Source organism: Rhinolophus sinicus, chromosome 12, assembly GCF_057876585.1.
Source record: "Rhinolophus sinicus isolate RSI-liver-muscle chromosome 12, RSI-T2T, whole genome shotgun sequence".
NCBI classification, from domain to species: Eukaryota; Metazoa; Chordata; class Mammalia; order Chiroptera; family Rhinolophidae; genus Rhinolophus; species Rhinolophus sinicus.
This window is the reverse complement of record NC_142512.1, coordinates 2,484,562-2,508,844: the sequence shown is the minus strand read 5'-3', so window position 1 is coordinate 2,508,844 and position 24,283 is coordinate 2,484,562. Positions and strand designations below refer to the sequence as shown.

Genomic DNA, 24,283 nt, shown 5'->3' with positions numbered 1-24,283 from the left:
AGTATTATGAAAGTCATGTTGGAATAATGTAAAAGATATATTAAGAATCCTAATACGTAACCAAATTGCATATCTCCATCACTGTGGGATACCTCCCAATATAATTGTCCTATCACTATATATTTCCCAGCCCCTTCTTTTTTACAGCTCCCATGTTCAATACTTCCTAAAGTTAAAAAAAAAAAAGCCTCAAATGCTCACATGTTATAAAATGGTTCACGCTGACCAATTTTCCATTACAAACATAAAACAATGATAGGTGGACCACTACTAAATTTTACAAGTAAGTGCTACACAAAACTAAATTCAGAGCAAAAAAGTTAATTCCACAAAGGAGCATTTTACCTCGGTATCAACACTGAAGAGTCCATCAGTTGATATAGACGTTGAATCATTAGTGCCAGGTTTGCGGGTAAGACTTTAGGGTGAAGATACACAAAAAAATAAGTGAGTTCATTTCTTTACAAAACCAACAAAAAAAGTAAAAGGTCAGCTATTTGCATATTAAATGAAGTTTCTTGCTTGATTTAATTAAAATATGGACTCTGTTTTAGACAAGCTATTAGTTATCTATTTCTGCCTCTACCACTCCCAACTCATGCAATATTTAATGAAGATACACTCTAAGTTTCCATAACAAAGAATGACAGCCAATTTATTGTCAATGCCTGAGATTACTTTGCTTTCACCACAAGTCCTGAGGCTGAATTGAAAACCCAATTAATAGCTGATATTACTGGAACCTGAACTGGGACAAAACCGATGACCTAAATCAAGGTAGAAAGATACACTGTCCCTTCTCCATTGTCTGTCCCTGGTTCAAGGACTAATCTGTGTCAGTCTAAAATAGCAATCTTGGTTCTTTAACATAGAAAGCAGTTACTAAACTTACCCCATTCCTTCTTTTCACTCAAAAACACTACGGTGAGTTCCCTGAAGTGTTTATAATGTTTGCAAGTTACACGTACAAAAGTTCAAGAACAAATATGTATGTTTTTAGCCTTCCCACTCCCAGATCACTTGTCCTCACAGCGTCCTGGCAATCTCCAACCTTGAAAATTTTAGCCTACGAAGGCATAGACTCCTGAAACAAGAATGGGCTCAAATGACCCACAGTAGGAGTTCTCTATTTCCCTGTTCCTGGAAAATAAGCTAAATGGAGCCTCAGTCATCCACGCCCAACACAGGCATGTTACCACCTACCCAAGTCCATTACTGTTTTCACAATCAGTCCTCCCTCTGCCCAACACTCCATATATATGGGAAGGACATCAGCGCGTTGGGAAAAGAGGTGGAGGTGACGAGACACCTGCCTTGGGCCATAGATCTATGTAGTTCGGCAATCTCCAGTGCCTCAGGACTCGAGGGGACATAAGCCCACCTCCCTAAGTTGGGGTTCAGGTGGATGATACCACATTCTTATTTGCTATAAAGAGAATGTTTCCAGGGGCTCAGATACTTTAATATGTTTTCATAAATTCTTAAATTAGGCTGGTTCCTCCAATTCAAGAAACAGAAAAGCAGCAACCTGTACAGAATGTCCTTGAAAACCTTCTATTAATCTGCTTTTTCAGAAAACTACCAACATCCTTTGTCCTTCCTTCTTGTAATATCTCTTTAAATTGTCATAGCCTACTATTCTCATCTCTTTTCCCTTATCTGATCTCTATTCTAAAAGCCTTATTCCTATCCCAACCAGTATTGTTCCTTTTAAAACTTGGATTCCCTTGCTAATTCCAGTCTTATCCTCTTCCACTGCATTCACTAGACCTTTCCATTATTAAAACACTCACCTAAAGGATGATAAAGAAGGACGTGTACTGGGCTTAGAAACCTACACTGAATCTCATTTCATCACTCACTGTACTCAAATAAGTCACAGAATCGCTTGGAGTTTCAAACTTTCCATGTGAATAACCACTTGACCAAAACATTCATGGCAGAATGAAGAACTGCTGGGTGTTTTGAATAATTAATTGCTAACATTCGTTAAAACCCTGGAATTCTATGTACTTTTGATTCCGTCTAGAAAAATGGAGAATACTTAGCTAGCAGAAGTGGAATAAAACAACAGATCAACAACAACAAAAACCCCTGAGAACAGCAGAGAAAAAGTATAAAATGAAGAAGACTCATGGAAGAAGGAAGAAAGACTTTAGGAAAAAAAAGAAAAAAAAACTTCCTAGAACAAGGGAAAGGTATCAGCCAGAAGGGAAACAAAGGCTGGGGATTCTGTAAGTAGAGAAATCAATTAGAAATACCCTCTCAATTTGTGCTGAATTAACACAACATGGTCTATACGTAGATGTTCTTCACTTACAGAACAAAGATTCGTCCCAAGAAGATACATCGCATTATACCTGAAAACACTTGCCTGATTAGGTCTTGCTTATGTACAGCCTGTGGTTCTGTGGCCACAGCTAACTGAGACCTGGCCTAAACACTGATGGTAAAAAGAAGGCTCTCGTGACTGCTGAAATTGTCAAGTACATTAAGACAAGAGCTTGGGCTAACTGGGCTTGGTAGGAAACTTCTAAATCAGCGTTAACACATCACTAAACGGGACTCTCTGAGTCCACCTGACTTGCACCTGAACCTTGAATCCACGCCAGCCCAGGCACTTCTCAGTACAGGCTGAGGGACAAGAGAACGGACTTGGAAGCCAAGCAGACTGAAGGTCACATCACAGGTCAGCCACTTGGTAACTATGGAACCAGGAGTCAATTAATACACGTCCCGGAACCACACTCGTCTAATGAATAAAAACTAGGCTGAACAGCACAGCTACTGTGCACAGCTACTGTGCACAGCTACTGTGCCGAGGACCTGAGACAACCAACGTTAGGCACATAGTATAGGGTCTCGCCCAGAGCAGAACACTCAGTAAAGGTTACTCGCTTCTCTCTGCACTCTCAGTTAACATGTGAGTTTGAAAAATCCATAAAAACCTACCTGCTTGAAGGGTCTCCTTCAGAACACTCATCCACTATTAAAGAAAAAATTCAAATACATTGTAAATTCACAATAGAAAAACACAGAACTTTAAAACTATCAGACTGAAGTTATGGAAAATATTTCTTTGGGACAACCCCTGAAGACTATAGTAAAGTGAATATTAATGATATGATTGGTAGGAAATTAATACATGAAGAACTTCTACTTCTTCTCCTATATGTGTGTGTGTGTGTGTGTGTGTGTGTGTGTGTGTATTCATATATACGTACACATAAACACACATATACAGGTACATATATGTGTGCATGAAAGTATATATTTATATCAAATGAAAGAAAAAAGAACGGGATGTGCAAAAATGGGATAGCTACAAGTCAAGTGCTACTTGCAATGATTGTAATCCTAACCAAACCCATCAGAGTGAACGAAAACGGTATCAGTAGTAAAATTATTGTCATAAACTAACAAGGGCAAATTTAAATAGCATGATTTTTCTGGACTTCTGTCATGAAGAGCAGTTAGAAGACTTGTTTTGCTCGTACACAGTACCGCTTGTGCCGCTCTTCAGTCAAGGGTGTTCAGTTTAGGATGAAACACCCCGTCATTAGCAGCTTAGTCAAGAGGCAGTCTACTTTGCAGCGGCAAACACAGGAAACAGATGCTTTCTCGCCATCTCTCCAATTGCAGGGTAAGTATGAAAGACGTTGTGATTCCAGTTTTATCAAGTGTAACCTCTGAGATTGTTCCCTCCATTGCTAGAGAGTCTATCTTGTCCTACCTTATAGAGCAGGAAGGTCCAAAGAGTTATTGCTGTGCAGCAAGCAGCGTGTGATGCCATTTTTCTCAGCCCTCCCCATAGTGGCAAATGTGTATAGATAGCGTGTTTTTTTAGCTTGTAAGTCATATGTCACCAGATTCTCAGCCAGTGAATAAGAGCAACCAAACAAAAACCCCCCGAAAGACAGAGAAGTTATCTTGAATAACTACATTCAATGACCCTGGAGTTTTAATTTTTTAAACATTCGAAAAGTTGGCCACTGTATGATTCCAACTATACGATATTCAGAAAAAAGCAAAACTAGAGAGGCAGTAAAAAGACAAGTGGTTTCCAGAGGTTGGGGAGAGGAGAGGGCTGAGGAAACGCCACAGAGGGTATCTAGGAGTGAATCTATTCTGTGTGATACTGGAAGGATGGAGACGTCCTTATACTTTTGTCAAACCCCACAGATTGTACAACAGCAAGAGTGAACTCTAATGTAAAGTGTGGGCTGTGAGTGGTAATGTTGAGTCAGTGCAGTTCATCGATCATCGTAAAAGTACCACTCGGGTGCAGGGTGTCAACAGTGAGGGAGGCTCTGTGTGTACAGGGACACGGGCTTTGAGGGGACTTTCTGTACTCTCCACTCAATTTTGCCCTGAACCTAAACCTGCTCTAATAACGAAGGCTTACTAATTAAAGAAAAAGAAAAAGTTTTCTACTGAACCTGCTATTAGCAGATATGAACACATTAATGCTATTTTCAAAACACAGTCACCTTGAAAATGAACATAAAGATCCAGTATCAGAATATGATTATTCACCCAACTGAATGAAGCATATGAAACTCCATAAAAAAAGCAAATCATGTTTGGAATACTTACACAAGAAAGTAACTGATAAATGTGAATGAACATCTCGCTGTATCATGGTGTATAGATGTAGTGCCAAGTGAATCAAAATGGAATCATCCCTACACTTAAAGGACAACTTTTATTCTAATTTTAAATCAGAAAGCATTATGCTGATTTTATTGAAAATCTATACTGAAACATTAATCACACAAAAAGATTATAATTGCCATGGTTATTGCCAGAGTAATGTATGTACAAAGATCTGTGAAATACTCACCAAAAGGCAAAAAAGTAACCAGCATTTCAATTTTTAATGGATGATACAACTGAAACCATTACCAAGGCGCGTCACCATATTACTTGCTGTTAATATTTTAAGCAACACCCAAAATTAAGTCAGGCCTATAACTGTTGTGCAGAAAAGATTTCACACAGCAGGCCTGACTGCTATCCTTTGAAAGTCCTACTTGGACGGCTGGCCCTTGGCTGGTGTCTGGAAACCTGCATATGGGGAGGGTTCCCGCCATTCCCTAACTAAGTGTGGCTCACGGTGCCTGAACTGCTTGTACAAACAAGGTGGTTAATGCTGAACACTCGCTTTCCTTCTGGGAATCAGGAATGTTGGTACTTGCTAGGGGGACGCTGCCTATGTGACTGGCGTGCCATGAAAGCATTAGGCACTGAGTCTCATGAGACTGTGGTACCACTAGACAGCATTACACGGGTGGTGCCAGAATTTCACAGTGGAGGAATTAAGCACATCCTGCTAACTGCACAGGACATGAGTCTTGGAAACTTGCACCTGGTTCGCTCCAGACTCTGTCACATACACATTTTCTCTCTGCTGATTTTGCTTTCACTGTAATAAATCACAGGTGTGAGCACTACTACAGGATGAGGCCTGTAAAGTGCTCTAGTGAATAACCAAACCTAACTGTGGTGTTAAGAACCTCTAATAAATTGCATTATATGAATTTTTCATTCTTTGGGTGGATGTTTTCTGCATGACTAAGGTCAGAAGGAGATTTTGCAGATTACCTGTCGATAAATTTGTTTTCCTTGATTCTTCTTTTGCAGATTCCTGTAGAGCTGGACATATTTGAATAAAGGCGTAAAGGGGATAAACGGAATGATGTCAGAAAATACTGTAAAACAAGCAACCATCCTATTTTAATCAGAATAAAAAATAGAACATCCTAATGGCAACATCTTGAATCAGTTCCTAGAGAGAAAATGGAGAGATCTCATTGTCAATTTTCTGCAACTAGGCAGAAAACTGTTTTTATAATAGTTATGAATCGGTCAAGTCACTGGGATAATTACAGAAAAACATATAACTATCACTTGTAGTATAATAATGTGCACTGATTATAGAGTTCCTTTGGTGTCTAAGCTTCTTTATTTCTTATAAAACTAAAAACACAGCACTCGTATGAAAAGGCAGTGGTTAACAGAATAAGTGAAAAATGGAACAAAAAGTGATATCCAACATGGAGGATGAGTTACCCATGGATGTACCAGGAAACTCAACGTTCAGAGAAAAAAGTGTCTTCCCTGTTGACCTGCTGCTCTTCTCTCTCCATCTGATAATGTCCTAGTCACTCTTCTCATGTCCCATTGAAATGCTAGTGCACAATCTGGAAACCTAGGAATCATCTGAGTTTCTCACTCCCCACTAACTTTTTACATGCAATCATCACTAATCCGTATTAACCATAACACTCTCCAGGCTCTACTTTCTTTTGCCACAGCCACTGCCCTAGTCAAACAGGGGCTCTGAGCAGATGGCTTTCGCTGGGGAAAAAAATGAAACACCACCGCCTGTTATTGTTACTTCCTAAATGAACAGGATTTCTTTTCAGCAAAACAAATGAGAAAGACATAAGCCAGCAAAGACCAACATATTAAATTGAATAAATTAACCTTCCTGACTTTTTTTTTCCATTCATAATGGATGGGTGAAAACATCACAGTGGACTGATACTAGTCCAAGGAAGTAAAAGCTTCCTTTGTCTGCCAGTTATTTTTAGGCGCTTTTCTTCAATCTATCCTCTATGCGAGGGGCCAGCAAACTGCAACCTGCCATCAGCTTCTGTAAGTAAAGCTTTACTGCAGCACAGTCTTGCCCATTCACGTGGCCCACGACTGCTTTCACACCATAATGGCAGATTTGAGTAGGTATGACGGAGACCATATGGCCTCAAATCAGGCCCTTTACAGAATAAGCTTGCTGGTCCCCGCTTTATACCACAACCAGAGTGTCCGAATGCCACCTCATCTTGTTCCTCGTCTGCTCAAAACTCTCCCATGATCCCTGCAGTAACCACTGCTGAGTCCCTGCCCACTTGCCATTTCTTCGTCTTCATTCTCCCTGGAGAACCACAACTCTGTGTGGATATTTCCTGTGCCAATACACAAAGAACATGGCCTCTCTCCAGCTCCACAAAGAAAAATGATTATACTGAGCTAATCAGTGACTGCTTTACCACTAACTGGTGTGGGAACCAGCCTGTGCCGTACCCCAGCCTGTAAATGTTAAGGGATCTACGGGCAGCCTCTCAGTTTTCTTCCTATTTAAAAGAATCACATAGCTGAACATCACTGATTATCAGGGAAACGCAAATCAAAACCACAGTGCAGCACCACCTCATAACTGTCAGGTGGCTATCATCAACATGGCCCCATATGACAAATGTCGGCAAGGAAGTGGAGGAAAGGGAAAACAGAGCCGGCACTGTTTTGGGATTTGTAAATTGTTATATTCACTGTGGGAAACAGTATGGAGATTCCTCAAAAAATTAAAACTAGAACTGCCATGAGACCCTGTAATTCTACTTCTGGGTATTTGTCCAAAGAAAACCAAAGCACTAATTTGAAAAGATATCTGCACCTCTATGTTCGCTGCAGCAGTCTATATAATAGCCAGGATACGGAAGCAACGTAGGTGACCTTCGAGAGATGAATGGATGAAAAGGATTTGATATGTGTGTCTGTGGGGTGTGTGTGGACAGTAATACTATAACTGATATTAGAATAATTAACTCATCCATAATATAACTGATATAATAATAACTCATCCACAAAAGATGAAATCTTGCCCTTTGTAACAATATGGAAGTTCTTAGAGGTATTATGTGAAGTGAAAGAAGACAGAGAAAGACAAATACCTTATCATCTCATTTATATGTGGAACCTAAAAAAGCAGAACAAACAAACCAGAAACAGACCCATAGCTACTATGAAGCAACTTGATTGTTCCCAGGTGAGAGGGAGTTGAAGCGATGAATGAAAAAGAAAGTGAAAGAGAAGTACAAACTGCCAGTGATGAAACATCTAAGCCACAGGGATGTAGTTAACAGCACAGGGAAAATATCAATAATATTGCAGTCACTTTGAAGGGTGATAGATGCTTACAGACATATTGTGGTGATCACCTCGCAAGGTATATCAATGTCAAATCACTATGTTGTACACCTGAACTGGTATAATGTTGTATGCCAACTATATATTAATAAAACATAAAAAGACAATAGAAACACCTACAGAAACGCAGTACTTCAGACTTTGGATATGGTAATGTGAGAATATGATGCTTGGAGCCATTGCTAATTAACCAGCAGGCAAATGAGACTTAAACAAAACACTGACGACCTCACAACTGAAACAGGGATAACATCAGGGATCCTGATGGCATCACAGACCCACCAAAACCATCCTGGTTCCTCCTGTTGCAACCACTGCTAATTAGGTCACCTATTACCTGCAGCTAAAACATTCTAACTGATATATTTCCCAAGGCCTGCAGGATAAGAGCTACTCCTTTCTCTAGAACTAAAGACTTTCCTAAGCTTCCCTTACCTAGGTATTCACCACCTTCTCAACCATTCCCACAGCACGCTTTTTATAGCATCAAAACTGAACTGCTCGTAAATCCTGCAGAGTTCACTGTGTATCTTAGCCTATGTCTGCAGTTCCTTCTGCCAAACCTGTACTCTTGGTTATTGGTTCCCCTGCCCAACATGGTCCTTCTGCCTCTTTATCTGGACAACTCCCACTCACGCTGCATACTTCCCTTAAATCCTACCCAGATTTTTATAACCGAAATCGTCATCATGGACATCAAGTGTCTGGCCCACGAGGTCTGAACAATTAGGTTCACGAACTCATCCTAGAAAAAGTGCTGCATACCTCACTGCTGAAGATCACTATGGTCACCTTTGAAGTACACCCCTTGGGAAGCTCTGCACCAACGCTAGCACCTAGTCTACTCTGTGAAGCAATTTTGGAACTCTTTACCTAGAATGGCCATCAGAGCTGTTGTCGTATTACCCTTGATATCCTGAATGTCATCAAAATGTGTTCCTTTTAGTATTTCCTTTATCTTCAGGTAAAGAAGGAAGTCATTGGGGGCCAGATCAGGTGAGTAGGGTGGTTGTGTCAATACAGTTATTTGTTTACTGGCTAAAACCTCTCTCACAGATGGTGCCATGTGAGCTGATGCAATGCCATCATGCAACAGCCATGAATAGAGGGCCAAATGTTGAGGTTGTTTTCTTCTAACATTTAATGGGTTTGCTCTGCTTCTCACAGGCAGCCAATGATGTTGACTCACAATTCGATGAATTTTTGCAATGCTTTCCTCAGTTCTGGTCGTTACTGGCCACCGTGACGTCTCTTCATCAGTGACACAATCTTTCCCCTCAGAAAAATGTTTAATCCATTTGTACACGGCCGTTTTCTTCATGACATTATCTCCATGAACCTGGACTAACATACTATCCCTGATTTCACTTCCACTCTTGCCAAGTGTAGCACGAAATTTAATGTTTGGTCATAGCTCTAATTCAAGCTCAGACAGCCTCGCAATGCACACAAAAACATGCAACAACAATAATGAGTGCCACTCAGCGAGACACTGCCACACATCTACACGAACGCAACTATGAGACACCGGTATACCAAGGTTATGAAACCTTACTGAGCTGTTTGTACAGTGCTGCCAATGTAAGTGCACGGTGGCAAGTTCTCGAACTTAAATGTCAGATCTCATACTACACACCCAATGAAAAACAGTAATGATAATGATGAGCTCTCAGTGGGCCCTGGCACCTAGTAAGCACTGTGTAAAGTACAGTAAATAATAGAAATGACAATGATAAGAACAAGCTCTTGGAGGGTAGGGACGTGGTTTTAAAACGCTTGTCTTCTGCAACATCAAAATGACACTTAGTACCTAAAAGACACCTGAAGGTTACATAGCAAACGGCTGCAGAGGCAAATAAATAAATGAATGAAAACATTGCCCTTGAAAATTCTGTTTGAAGAAACTAAGAAATAAACCAGGGACAGCTCTAAAGTATTAGGGGCACAATAAGGACAAATTCCGTTTCATCTGTGTGTTTCCTATAACTTGCAAAACCACCGACACAAGCGCTTTGATAGAGGTCCACTAAGTTAAAGGGGTCCTCGGACATTTCAGATTGCACAATGCACAAGGTGCCACATCCAGTGAGTAAATAGCGTTTTTGTCATTGTGAAACTTTTCTGTACTTTTATTATAATTGTTAGAGTCCTAAGTTAGGCTATGGGAACATTTATTATGATTATCTTTTGACTAATGGCTACGGAGCATCTTGTTCTAGAGAAATTACACTGTCATGGCAACTATCCAACTAACAGAAGAAAACATCTTCTTCTAATGAGGTCAACACGTCTCACTCTGTTTTGACTTATGAGGAAAAAAGGTGATAATAGTGAGACCTTGGTGGCATATCCACATGGAAAATAACCATGCTTCTCAACAAGGCACAGCTTTACTGACTTGTAATAGGAGATACCTTTCAAAAACAGTCTCACTGCCCTTCCTTCACACTGGCTAAGTTTTGCAGTTCTTATTGTTTGCCATTTGTTTATGGGACTAGGAAGGTATTGTGGAGCTCCCAGTGTGAGTTACATTACGGTGAGACAAACCACTATGTAGTAACAAGAATTCATTCACTACATGTAATCCATTTGCTGGAAAATTTAAACAAATTTTCATGTTTACAACAAGTCCAACTTGTTGCAAGGTGATGATACAAGAAACATACAACATAGTAACTTAAAAATCGTTTTTCTTATTGACAAAAATATCATATGGAATTGTAGAGGACATGACTAGATCAATGAGTTTCTTTTCACACAATACTCTCTCAGATTTTAAATTACCTACAATTAACTTTTATAATAATTCTGAATGCTAGACTATTAAGAAAAACATTAACTAAGAAAGAAAAAATATACATGCAATATACACATTTTTTAACAGCTCTTTCAATAGCAAAACTTTCTGAGTCTTACTGTATGTCTGGTAGGACCACAAAGAATACTTCACCATTAGGAGTCTTACCTCGACTGTTCTTGTCAGAAGATTTTTTGCATGTTTCTCTTTTAAAATCAGAAATTAGTTTGGCGTTGCTATGTATAAAAGAGGTGATAATATTACTGTCTTAATACTGACACGAAAACATTTATCAAAACATGGATTTCTCAGAGTATTTCAGGTAATGTCTGAGTTAATATAAAACTTGAATTATCCCATACGCTTCACTTTTGTAAGTTCTAAAGGCAAACAAATAAACAAAAACTCATAGACATAGACAACAGTTCAGTGGTTATGAGAGTAAGGGGAAGAGAGGATAGTAGAAAAGGGTAAAGGGGGTCAAATACATGGTGACAGAAGGAGAACTGACTCTGGGTGGTCAAAACACAATGTGATGTATAGAAAATATATTAAAGAATTGTACATTTGAAACCTATGTAATTTTGCTAATCATTGTGACCCCTACAAATTTAAGTTAAAAAAAACCAAAAAAAAACATGGTAAGTTGTACAAAATTTTTCTTAAGCATGTGATTAAAGAAGACAAAAAAGCAAGGTGAACCAGTCATGTTGAGGGCAGTATAGCTCAGTCAGTTAGTTAGAGTTAGCAGGGGCAAGTGTCGTGAACTCAGAAATCCTAGTTCCATAGTCCACAAGATCCATTTTCGGAGACGTCACTGCTGTTTGGCTCAGAGTTCTCTCTACAAACCAAGCATCTCACTGCCTTATTGTACAGGTTGTCAGAGGATCAAACAGATAATACAGCAAAATGGTAAGCCAATGGAATAAGTTTTTTTGAGCTTTAGATTTGACATTATTTTGCAATTCCAAATAAACCTAATGTGTGCTTTTCATACGTTCTAGCTAATATTCAAATGTTGCAGTTTACAGAAAATGTTTTCAATTTTGGTTATTAGCTACTCTTTCTTTGTGGTTTGTAATTCAGTACATCTCAGCTATTATATAATTTGTAATTAAATGCATTTAGAAATATTTTCCCTCAATAAGTCAGATAACATAATTGCCCCCTATTATCGTAGCTAATCACACCAGTGGCAGAAAACTTATAGAAGCCTAGATCTGGCTTGGACTACTTCTGTCTCATGTTTACCTCCTGAAACTCTGAACTATCAGAACTTTCCAACCTTCCTAGGCATCCGCAGTTGACTTGGAAGATATAACACATGCACACTCATGAGGCATGGAAGGGGTGCAGCTATTCTAACACCAAGTAACCTCCTTTAGATCCAGAGCTTTCTGTGTACTGGCTTCCATGTCAGGCACAACTTTAAATATTCTGAAACCTGAGGCAGAGTCAAGTCACTTGAGAGATTTTCATTATTTTGGAAAACAGATCACTGAGCCTCATCTCAACTAAGGAATCGCAGGCAAGTTAGTGCCTACTACTCTGGGAAAGGCGTTATGGGACCTTCCAGGACCTAAGGAAAGATACTCCATGGGACAGCAAGTGGCCTTGGGGTACAGATCTGGTAACAAAGGAGAAAGGAAAGTCTGATCTTTTCCTGCAGCATTACTGGCACCTCTCTGACAGCTCAGAACGTTGCAACTAACATGTGCTAGCAGAGGACACAACAAGACACTCAAAAGGGTAAGTCATCACGAGGTCTGGGCTGAGATGTGGGCCCCGCATAGGTTTTCAGTGTTGGGGAAGGGTGTGTGTGGCTAAAGCTAGAAGTCCAAGCTCCCGCGACAGGGTGCTGGTGCTCTGGAATAGGGGCTGAGAATGTAAGCAAGCCCATGTGTGTCGAGTAAAAAATATCATCACTTGGAATTCCAAGTGTGGGAAACCATGAACACCGAGGACTCGGGATCAGCAAGGGCACCTGGGAGCACAGGTAGTCATGACCACAGGACCCGTTTCTATAGCAACCGTGCAGCAACACAATCAATGGAAGCCAATGAATGACCAGAATGACCTTCCTTCCCTCTCCATCTGACTTGTGAAAGAGGATGGTCCCCCTTGGCCTTAGGGAACACTTTGGCTTCTTGAAAAATTCAAGGGGGGAGCACAGCCGATAGCCTCCATAAAGTAGAGAATTTCCTGCTAAACTGTACATTTTACACCCCCAAATAACTAGTTGGAAAAGTCAGAGAAGAAACATTATTGGTACCTGACACACAGGGGTTATGCTTGGGATGAAATGGAGAACGTTGGGATCCCTAAAGATAAAGGTCTTCAAAGTTGTGTGATAAGGAATCTGTCCCTTTGCTACGTCTTACACGTCTGACCGGTTGTTTGGTTTCTGGCTGAGGATGTCTACTAACTCACTGCCATTCCCCCACTGCCTGAGCCCAGTTATGAAGTCTCACCTGTTACCTAAGAAGTAACAGTTAAAGTGTTTTGAAGCTCAGTTTGGTGATAACTAGCATTTCAATGTAAACACTTACGCCTCAAAACCTCTAATAATCCCATGGTCTTCTGCAGTCCATCCAATGCAATCTCGAGCAAAGACATCAACACCTGCCTGAAGCAGAAGCACGACTGTATTTGAGGATGCATACTTTACAGCAAGTATGAGGGCCGTTCTGAAATAACAGAGAGATCACTTCACCCTTAGGAACTTTAAGTTATGTAAACAGCACCAGTGATAGTCTTTACTGAGTTCAATATATTGCTTGTCTGTATAGAATCGACCATTTACACGCTTAAGAGTTCATCTTTTAAATTATGTCCAAGGCTACAATCAAGGAACAAAAGAACACACAAACAAAAAAGCCTCTTGCCCCACTTAGGTACCACCTAGAAGTTGCTAATTTAAAGTTCTTTAATAGACAAGTAACTCTGCTGAGGTCACTTATCTGAAGGAGGTGAAGATTTCAATCAAGAATTCCTGTTTCTTCCTAGTCTTATATATGGTGCATCCAAAGTCAGCCAGAAGTCACGTAAGTTAAAGCTACTTGGCAGGCTCAAAACAATAATATTAGTAATAATTCTAGTAATTTTGTCATCGTTCAGTTAATGGTGCTCATAGCATGTGCCGGGCACTGAATCACATGCCAGGTCATGACCCACGACCATCCTTGAAGGAGATATTATTTCCCTCGTTTCCACATCGGGAAACATGTGTGGTGATGACAGTAACGTTCCTATGGTCACACACGTGACACGTAGGAAAGCTGAGCATTGAACCCAGTCCTGAATGAACTGAAAGCCCATCTCTTTTCTTATCACCCATCCATGGCTTGTCTTCATTAAAGAAAAAGTTTATTCGGTTAAATACCAATTAAAAATAGAAAACAAACAACATCAAAATAGACTAGAAATGAAGAAGGATAAAAACTGAGGACTGTCTGGTAGTAGTAATTCACAGTCGCTTAGGGAAAACCCTACAACATCACCATTCCTTGAAGAAAACAATGTAAAGCAGAGTCATCCGAACAACAAATCAACTCCTATTTACATTTAATGTGTATCTTTTAATGAAAACTGAATACACAGTAGAGGTTAAAAAAAATGTCAGAGAGACTAAATCTAATATTGCATCAGAAACTAAGTTAGAGTCCATACTATACAAAACTAGTAACATTACTGTGAAAACCCTTTAGCTAATATAATACCACGTGACCAAAAACTACAATGACAAATGACATCAGTCGATATCATAAATGAATATGAATCCTGCAGGATATGCTTCTTCTGTTCACCAGTCAGAATAATTGCTTTTCTTCCTAAATGATGACGTGCTGATATTGATAACTTTGTAATTATAGAATAATTGTCTTCTTATTAATTTAATCTTTGTGACTTGAGTGACTGTTACCACTCTAAAACAATACTAAGTTTTTTTTAAAAAAGAACAAACAACTGTACCTTTTCCACTTATCAACTGCATGTATGTTTGCATGTCTCTCGAGTAAAAATTCCACCATTTTCTGGCTGTTCTTATGCACAGCAACTAAAAGTGGTGTAAAATCAAACTGTAAAACAGAGAAAACAATTTATAGTTTAAAAAACTACATAGTTCTAAATTGAATTTGAAAACTCATAAAAGATCCTCTAAACTTGAACATACACTAGAGAAAGTAAATACAAAGTAGCCCTCTGTGCTGTCATCTGCGGCTCTTCCCTTTAAAATACCCTCCTCCTTCCTCTCCAACAGATGAACTTCACCTCACTCTCCAGAGCTCCCTTCAAACACTGACAGTCCTGGTTCCAAGAATCTGTGCTCCTATCACAGTCTCTATCACACTAGACTGCAGTTATTTTATCGTTCCCCGTCTGAACCCGGAGCTTTCTGAGGGCAGGGGCTATTCTTCACCCCTGTATCTCCAAGCTCGAAAACATAGACACAAATGCTTTAAGTCGTTTTATTGAATTGATAACCTAAATAACTATTTCTGGGGTAGTGTTTGTTACATTGTATTCCAAAGAATATGTACTTTACCAGAAATCATTTACTGTGCCCCAGTAGGAAGATTCCAGAAAGATCACCTGTGTTTGAGAAGTATTATAAAACTGTGCTCTATATGCCCATTACTAAAGAAGTGTTTCAGGCTGCTTAATCCCGATCTGACAATACTTTTCTGTGGCAAACGTTAACGTCTGAAACATCATAGAATATTAGGGATACAATTTGGAGAGTTTTCCAACAGAGGTGAAGGTTTTCTGCAGCTTATACAAACTTGCTTGCTTCTCTTCTATCAGTGTTCTCAGTATCCCAAATGTCAACTTCAGGCTCTCCTGCTCCAAAAGGGTCACTAAGGAAATGGATTCTAAATTAAAAAGAGTTAGGCTTCAAATGATCTTTGATTGCTTATCACTAAATGGTCCATGGGTTTTCTCCAATTGTGAGACAATAAGTTTTTATCTTAGCTGTTGATAAACTCAATATGAAATTGCATTTCAGTTACAATGATAATCTTGGGACCCCAATGCCTACCTACTTTTTGAAAAAATCTGTTTTTATTTTGGTTCTAGTTTAATTTCTATTTAAAATTATTGTATAACTCACGCAAAATATAAATCAGAAATAAAATATCATGGCTTCTCAGTTAACGTTTTAATACTGATCTACATGGATTATTTTTAGCATAACGAAAGCGACTAAACCACTTGCATGTTTAAGGAACTATGTTGAGGAGGAAGGTGGAATACTGTCTGGAATATGCGTAACATCTACAATTATACCCATAAGACTTAAAGACATTTCAATGGGTATGATTATTTATAGGACGTATAATGAAAAAGACGGTCTTTTTAATTTATTTTTATTTTTTTAAAGAAAAACAACTTAGGAATTCCAGCTTGAAAAACTCACTATCATTCTAAGGAGATTAATATAAAATACATATAATAAACCAATATAGAATGTCTTGAAAATCTTGAAATGTTTATCAAAATATTCTGTAAAAGAGGAATCGCACACTCCAGTGCTTCCGGAGGCAAAGAAGGTGACCCAAATAAGTGAAGAACCCCGGTGGGGACAGCAGCACACTAGAGAACACATGTCTCATAAAGAGGCACAGCCTCGCCACAGGACACCCAACTGTAGTCGGGAGTCAAGGGGACCAGGCTGGATTCTTTAAGAGAAGCTTGACATCCTTATTTCTTCATGAGTCTCCAAAACTTTCCATGTTGACTCAACATACGTAGGGAAAGTAAATATCTAGGAGCCACAATTAGTCTATAGCCATTTGGCATTTCATATTTGCTGTTTCCAAATGCTTGTGTCTAATGCGAATATTTGCACGTAAAATCTTTCCGGTTTTTAGTATCATATGCTTCATTAAAAAATGGGGCCCCAACATGCAATACAAGTGTCACTGAGACTCATACCCACTTCAAGAATTTTTCCAACTCTTATTCAAAGCACTATCTATTTTTATTTACTTTTTATAGATTGTTAATCCAATGGATAATTACACTATAGGACTCCTGACACTACATTAGTAACACTTCCCATCTGTATTAGTACTAACTTCATGGGATTTGATCTTTAAACCTACCATCGTGATTATGCCACGGTTGTATGAATGTCACAGACATACTGAGAGAGTTTATCACACACTTTGGATCATTGCAGCATCATTTACGGTGGCCAAGGAATGGAAACAACCGAACTGTCCTTCAACAGATGACTGGATAAAGAAGATGTAGTATGTATACACAATGGAATATTACTCTACCATGGAAAAATGAAATGCTGCCATTTGGGGCAACACAGATCAGATAGATCATGAGATTATTATGCTATGTGACATAAATGAGACAAAAAAAAGTCGGGACCATATGATTTCACTCATTTGTGAGATATGAAACTGAAAGCAACAGATGAACAAGACAAAGAACCAAAACTCATAGACACAGACAACAGTTTCGTGGTTACCAGAGGGTGAGGTGGGACAGTGGATAGTAGAGGAGGGTTCGGGGATAGTAGTAGAGTCAAATATATGGTGAAGGCAGGAGAACTGACTCTGGGTGGTGAACACATAATATGACATATAGATGACGCATTATAAAAATGTACACTTGAAACCTATTTAAATACAATAACCATTGTCATCCCAACAAATTTAATTAAAAAACAAAGAAAACTGGAGATTTACAGAACAACAGGCAAAAAAGTAGGTTCACAATTTCCTATTACTGCAGGAAAACCCTGCTTGCAGTAAGCATTTGTTGATCTCACAACCTGAGCACAAACAAACATGCAAAATTCTTAAAGGGCCCGATTCAACGCATCAGGGGACCACCCATCAGCAAATTTCTCAAGAATCCCTGAGCACCAGTGAATGACTGATGGCTGAAAGGGAAAACGTGTTCTTCTTTAAGCCAGTAGATACTGCCATTGATATTTCCTTCCACTTCTCGAGCCCAGAGGTACAGACAGTTCAAAAGTCAGGCGAAGAGTGTTGGGAAGGAGAGAGCCGAAGGAAAATCACCTCTCATACGCCACCTCTTCCAGAGATTTCTTAAGTATTTGAGATCTGCGATTTGATATGCTGCACTAGTAGTTCTTAACCAAGAGTTGTATCAGAATCTCAGGGAAGTCTTTCTAAATGACACATGTCCAGGCCTTATTAGCTTTACTCAGTCAAAACCTTCAGGGAAGAGCCTAGCTTGTAAGTGGCTGTAAATGTTTTGAAAGTTCCTAGGGTGGGTGTGGTTCGCCAGCACAAGTCTAGCCGAGAACTCGTCCAGTAGACGATCACTTCGGTCTCTTCTCTCGCCTATGTCGCCAATTTCCTCTGACATTGAGGATTAGGCCAAATAAAAGTGGAAGAGGCATGTCACTTATGAAAACCACACTTAATTTCCTGGGTAGGAGTGGCAACGGGATTAATAAACTCAAAATGCAACTTGATTTCCTTATTGCTAAACTCCTTACTTCTCATGGGACGTCTAGACTTCACAGCAGAGTTTAGACTCTTACCGAGGAGGCTCTTCCTGCCAGAACAGGATGATACGTCACTTAATTATCTGTCCTTCCCTCGTTTCCCACTTAATTGCCACCTGTTCACTGCAATCTGGTGGATTCGGAGCCTTCCTCGTTGTGGTCTCAGGGAAGTTTACAACTCACTGACTCTCTCTCCCAAAGTAAGGATTGTTATCCCCCAACACTTAAGAGGACCTTGACTGAGCATATAAACTGAAGGAAAACTAAAATAAAAAAACAACAACCTCATTTTATTAATTAAATTAATTGGGGTGACATTGGTTAGTAAAATTATGTTGGTTGCAAGTGTCATTTCTATAATACATCATCTGTGTATTGTATTGTGTGTTCACTATCAGAGTCAGTTCTCCTTCCATCACCATATATTTGACCCCCTTTTCTCTCTTCTTCCGACCCCTCCCCCCTTTACCCTCCGGTAAATATTGTACAGTTGTCTATGTCCATGAGTTTTTGAAAAACCTCTTCTTGTTATTTCCCCTCAAAAGTCAAATTTCCAAATTGCCCTGCATATTTCGGATTGTTATTTCCTTTCCATTTCCTTTTTCCCTCTTAGGCTTTGGCCAATGAGAGCTAAATCGCTTTATATAAATCACTTGTTTATAAATAGCAACTTGTCAACAGCAGGAAGATTTCTATGACATTGTAAAATGCCTTTGCTTGTTGGAGTTTTAAGGTAATGCCGATTTCAAAGACAAATTTTGCTTTCCTGCATTGTTTTGCCTTAATTGGAAAACAACTCGAACGTGAAAAAAACACTTAAAAAAGGAAGTGTTGCCTGTAACCAGTTGTGTTTTCACAACTAATTTGTCGTAAGTGCATAAAGGAGAGCTGTACCCTCTACTGCTACTTTAGAGGTATCATCATGTAAAGTGAAATTTCAGAAAATTAAGTTCCAACTGTTTGCATTCAGGGAACGCTTGAGCTTCCAAAGATGTAAAATTGACTTTTCCTGTGTCAACCAAGGGCGTTCCTGCTGGGTGGCAGTGGCCAGACGTGATGTATGTCCAGGAACAAAAAGGGGTGAACGCGTCCCCATCACCTGCTCCCTCTGTACACCTACAACCCGCCCAGCGTCTCCACGAGGCTGAGCAAGAGCCCCACTCCGAGGTGGAGACCCCAAGGGGGCCGTGGCTGGCAGAGTGGCTACGAGCACAGGCGCATGCCCTTGCTGGATGTCCAGACGTGACTGGCCCTCTTGCCCCAATCTTCAGAACCCCCGAGGCCTGGGCTGCTCAGGGCCTGTGTCCTGCTGCTTCCCCTCCCCACCTGCACACCCCCAGCTCCCCAGCGGGACCCAGGTTCCACTCCTCCACCCACCCACCCCCAGGAGCACCCATCTCCTAGGCCCTGCCCTGCAGCAGCCACCCCCACATACTTCCCTTCCCCCAGGCCTTCAGTCCTTGGTGGGCTCTGAGCCTGGCACCCACTCCTATGCAGTAACAGGACTGTTACAGGACAGAGCTGGGCCCTTTCTGTGGGCACCCCATTTCCCCTGCCTGACTTGGCTTTGGACTTGATTCTATGGCGACAGGGCCCGATGTACAGCATGCAGTATATATCGACTAGAAATAAAATGCTTGTGGCTGAAACACATGTATTACAAGTATTGTGTAAATACAGTCTGTGGATCTATACCTCATTGGTTGCTTCCATATCTGCCTGGTATTGCAGCAGCTGTTCAGCTATCGCAGTGTTGTGCCCCATGGCCGCGTAGTGGAGAGCCGTGTTGCTACGGAAGTCCTTCATATTTGGGTCCGCTCCATGTTTTAGTAGGATTGTTGCACACTGCTCTTCCTGGCACTCCACGGCCTGTCAGGATTACGTCATTAAATAAACGGTAAATTTGGGGAATTCAAAGTAAGCATTCCACAAGTTTCCACCATTTGTTATAGTTAATTAAGATACATTCATTCTTATTCTAAATACTGAAATCAAATCCATCTCCTGTTGACAGAGCAGGCTACCACATACCTTCATTAGAGCCGTCCTGTTTTTGTTGTCACCGAAATTCATCTGGCATTTTTTCTCTGCTAGAAGAGTCACCACTTCCGGATGGCCAAAGGCGCAGGCCAAATGGAGAGCAGTCCTGTAAGGGTGAGAGGACATTTAGGACATTACAGGGCACTGTCTCAAACATGCAGTTCTGCACGCAATTGTAAACATGACGCACTACTCCAATGCCTTCAAACCCAACATGGAGTTTTCTTCTGCACAAAGGACAATATTCACGAGCTCTTGTTACTCGCCACACTAATGAAAGAGCAGCCTGTGTGACTACAGAGAGCATGACGTGGGGAATCAGCTCAACTCGGGTTTGCTCCTAATTGAACTACCACTTATTAGCTGTCCCTTAGCCTTTGTGTGCCTCCCTTTCCTCATCAACAAAAGGGGCATAAAAACAGTAGTTAACATCACAGGACACTGTTGTTGGCTTAAATGGGAATCTATGCAAAGTGTTTACTTAGCTTCCTAGCACAAAACACACAGCTCAATAACTGTTTGGTAATATTATCAGAACTATTACCATCACTACTACTTTACAAGACAACATTTCAATTAAGTAAAATGATATCATTCTACCCACTTTGCAGCCATATTTTAAGGAGTAAGAAAGAACACTGCACTGCACTGGTTCTAAGATGCTTCTTTTTTCATATTTTAACACCTCTCACCCTGGAAGGTAATGTATAGTTCAGAACGCCTTGAAAGTATAGTTGGCAGCATTTAAATAATTTCTTACTGGTACTTACGAGAACGGGCATCCTACCTCCCGTGGTGCCCGACGTGAAGTGAAATAATGGAAACACACCAGACCTTCCACAGTTCTCGTCATAAGTTGGCATCTAAGTAAATGTTCATTCTTAAGAACCTCATGGGGAAAGAGGACTAAAATCACAAAGTAATTCTTGTTTTGATTTTCAAGAAACTTGAAGCCAAAGGAGACTCAGGATTCAAGTGACTAGGGATGGCTCATTTCATTGACTGTTTAGATTCATAGATTATATGAAAATCGGATGATTTCCAATGATCAATATTCATATTTAATACTATTGTACACTAGCTAAACAGCAAGTTTAGTCACTGTTCACAATGTCCTAACTGTAGAAATCCTTTTGTTTGAAATGAGGGAGGAAAAGCTTCAATTGAGATTAGGTACTAATACTTTCATTTACAATTTTTTATTTTGCTCCTTCTAGGCAAGATAAAGTTTTTAAGGATGAAAAGGGCCTGAGAGACAGATTCTGAGAGTCCTGAGTAGACTGTGTCTGCTGCGTCACAGTTATTCAGGGTATATTTGATGAATGAATGGATTGGAAGAATGGATAACTAGAGCTGGAGAGTTCAATATTTTTAAACACAATTTTTATAGTAAAGCGGTACTTCTGCAATAGTAATGATCACTTATATGTGCTATTGTTGATTTCCATAAAGACAGAACCAAAATGATTAATCAAAAATTATTTAATATTATAGGTAATGAAGCTCTATATAATAAAAAAAAAAGTAAGTGTATTTACAACTATACATATATGAACTTCTACAGGCACAGATAAAAAGACTGCCTTTACTTCTGAAGAGGCTAAAAGTTGCCAGAAAATACCAATCGTTAAAAAAACAAAAATAAAATGTAGAAAACAGACATTGTTTTAATCTATTTTAGTTGTTTACAAGATTCTTATTTCTGGGAATAATGAAATATTACCTGGGATTACTTTATTAATAATAAACTGTTACTAGAATTTCTGTATATGTTCAGTGTAGACATCAGATTTTTTAAAAAGGAAAATGTCACAGTACAAATACTCAGATATCAAGTTTGCACATATTTTTGGCTAAAATAACATCACAGTCTGTGTGTGTGTATAATCAAAGGAATGCTTTTCTCCTTTTCCGATCTACCAAAGTACATCTTTGCACGTACACATGTACGTATTTTCCATACCACCTTCAACTGTCTCAGGTAATTCCATCCTACGGATGCACTGCAATTTATTTACGAAATCCGTTGATGTGAGTTCTTCACAATACATTGATATTGTAAGCAGTGCTGAGAAAAACAAATTGTATGTGATTTATCTAATTATTTCATAAAGATATTTTAGTACTTGGAATTGATGGGTAAAGGGAATATACATTTTTAAATGTGGTACTTATCACCAAACTGCCTGTTTGAAAAGTCAGAAGCAACTTAAATTTGAAGCAGCAGTACAAATACCATGGCTCTTCGTTTTCTCACCCTTTGAGGATGGAAAAGGTTTTTCATTTTTCTTTCAACTTTAATTCCTTTATTTTACCTGGGACACTAAATATTGGTCACTGAAAGATACACAGAAAGAACTTGGTCCAATTCAAAATTCGAGTGCTTTTTTTTTGTTGTTTTCAGAGACTTCGCTATAAAACAAAGATACACTTTTTCTCTGATATACGTATGCCGTACATAATTTGGAAGTACATTTTCTTTTAATTTATTATTTTCTGATATACAGAGACTTTTCATTTCTTATATTGCTCAACCAACCTTCTGAACTCTTGCTTTTGAAGTCTTTGCCAACATAAAAAGTCTATAAATAGGCATTTCTGTTTTCTTCTGGTACTTTCCCCATTTCATATATTTATAATTTTTAATCTATAGTACATCTGGAACTTATTTTTGTGGTATGAAAATCTAACGAATTTCCCCCAAATAATTAACAGGTATTTCTCCATCATTCACGAGGAATTCATCTTTTCTACTAACGTGAAATGTCACCACTATCCAGCTCTAGCATCTGACATATATTAGGGTGTTTGGGCATTTTCTGCTATATTCCAATCATTTATCTCTCTTTTCAGCTCTTAGTAAGGAAATTGTGGCAATAGAGCGCCTGTTGACACCTAGAAGGGCAATTCTTTGTCTACTGTACCAAATACAAAATGATCCTTAATTTTATCACTCCAATCAAAGAGACTACATGTGCAGCCCAAAACTTTTAAAACCCTGCGAGTTTAGTCGGCTTATGTAAAACATAACTAGAGGCAGAGCACAGACGGTGAGAAAACAAGTGTTCCTAGACTGACCACAGCATCTGCCACTGGAAGCTTCCCTTCTAAGGCCCCTCAATAGACACCACACATACCTGGGTGTGCACTGATGTAAAACGGACACTGGGTTTTAGCTGAACTTTTAGCCCACAAGTTGCTCTATTATGGGTATTCGTTTTCTCATTATGCACTTTTCTATAGTATTTAACAATATGGTCTCAAACTGTGCACATCAAAACTAAAATGCTGTATATACTTCTTTTCATCTCTATTATTGATATTTAGTTAAATTTCTTTAAAATTGTCAGTAAAGTGCTTTATAAGGGGAATTATGAGTGACGGGTCCTTGAGATTTTGTTCCTGGTGCTCACAAAGTCGGCCTGGGCAGTGGCCCCCAGGTAAGGTCCCACCCGCGAGGGAACCCAGCACAGCCCTGGGTGACAGGAGGGCTGAGCTCCACCTGGATGAGCCGGGCGGGTGAGCCCCTCTCCCAGGTCCCCCCAGCCTCCTCCGGGCCCGCCCGTGGCCACTGGCCTCGCAGTCCTTCTCACCTCTTCTTCCTGTCTCTGTCATTCAATGTCTCTGGATGGAGCGAGAGAAGCCTCTGCACTTCTGATACGTCGCCCCTGTAGGCAGCTTTGTGGATTTCTTGGAGGTCTCTGCCTCGGATGCGGCACCTGGACTCCAAGGAGATGCCATCTCCAGTCTCAGGCTGCCGGCCAACATCACCGCTCTGTGGTCTCTTTCTGAAAACCGAGCGGGACCTGACCTTCGGAGGCCCGAAGCCAAAAAGCTTCTTCATGGCCAAGCCTAAGGGCTTCAGAACCTCCTCGGCACTTCTCACGCTTTTTTTCTCCCGAGCCCAACCAACAGCAGACTCTAGAGCAACCAACTCCCTGTCGCCACAATATCCCAGC

At 39.9% G+C, this 24,283-nt stretch overlaps 1 protein-coding gene across 1 annotated transcript in view; it reads right to left on the bottom strand.

Moving 5' to 3' along the window:
• The window catches only part of LOC148756429 (ankyrin repeat domain-containing protein 26-like), a 39,553-nt gene extending 15,270 nt beyond the window's left edge, over nucleotides 1–24,283 (bottom strand). The window contains exons 1-6 of the mRNA XM_088788974.1: nucleotides 23,918–24,283; nucleotides 20,316–20,430; nucleotides 19,980–20,153; nucleotides 14,759–14,865; nucleotides 13,336–13,473; nucleotides 346–418 (exon numbers count right to left, since the gene is read on the bottom strand). Coding sequence (XP_088645100.1) covers nucleotides 346–418; nucleotides 13,336–13,473; nucleotides 14,759–14,865; nucleotides 19,980–20,153; nucleotides 20,316–20,430; nucleotides 23,918–24,168 — 858 coding nt within the window. The 5' untranslated portion in view covers nucleotides 24,169–24,283. The remainder of the gene's footprint in view (nucleotides 1–345; nucleotides 419–13,335; nucleotides 13,474–14,758; nucleotides 14,866–19,979; nucleotides 20,154–20,315; nucleotides 20,431–23,917) is intronic.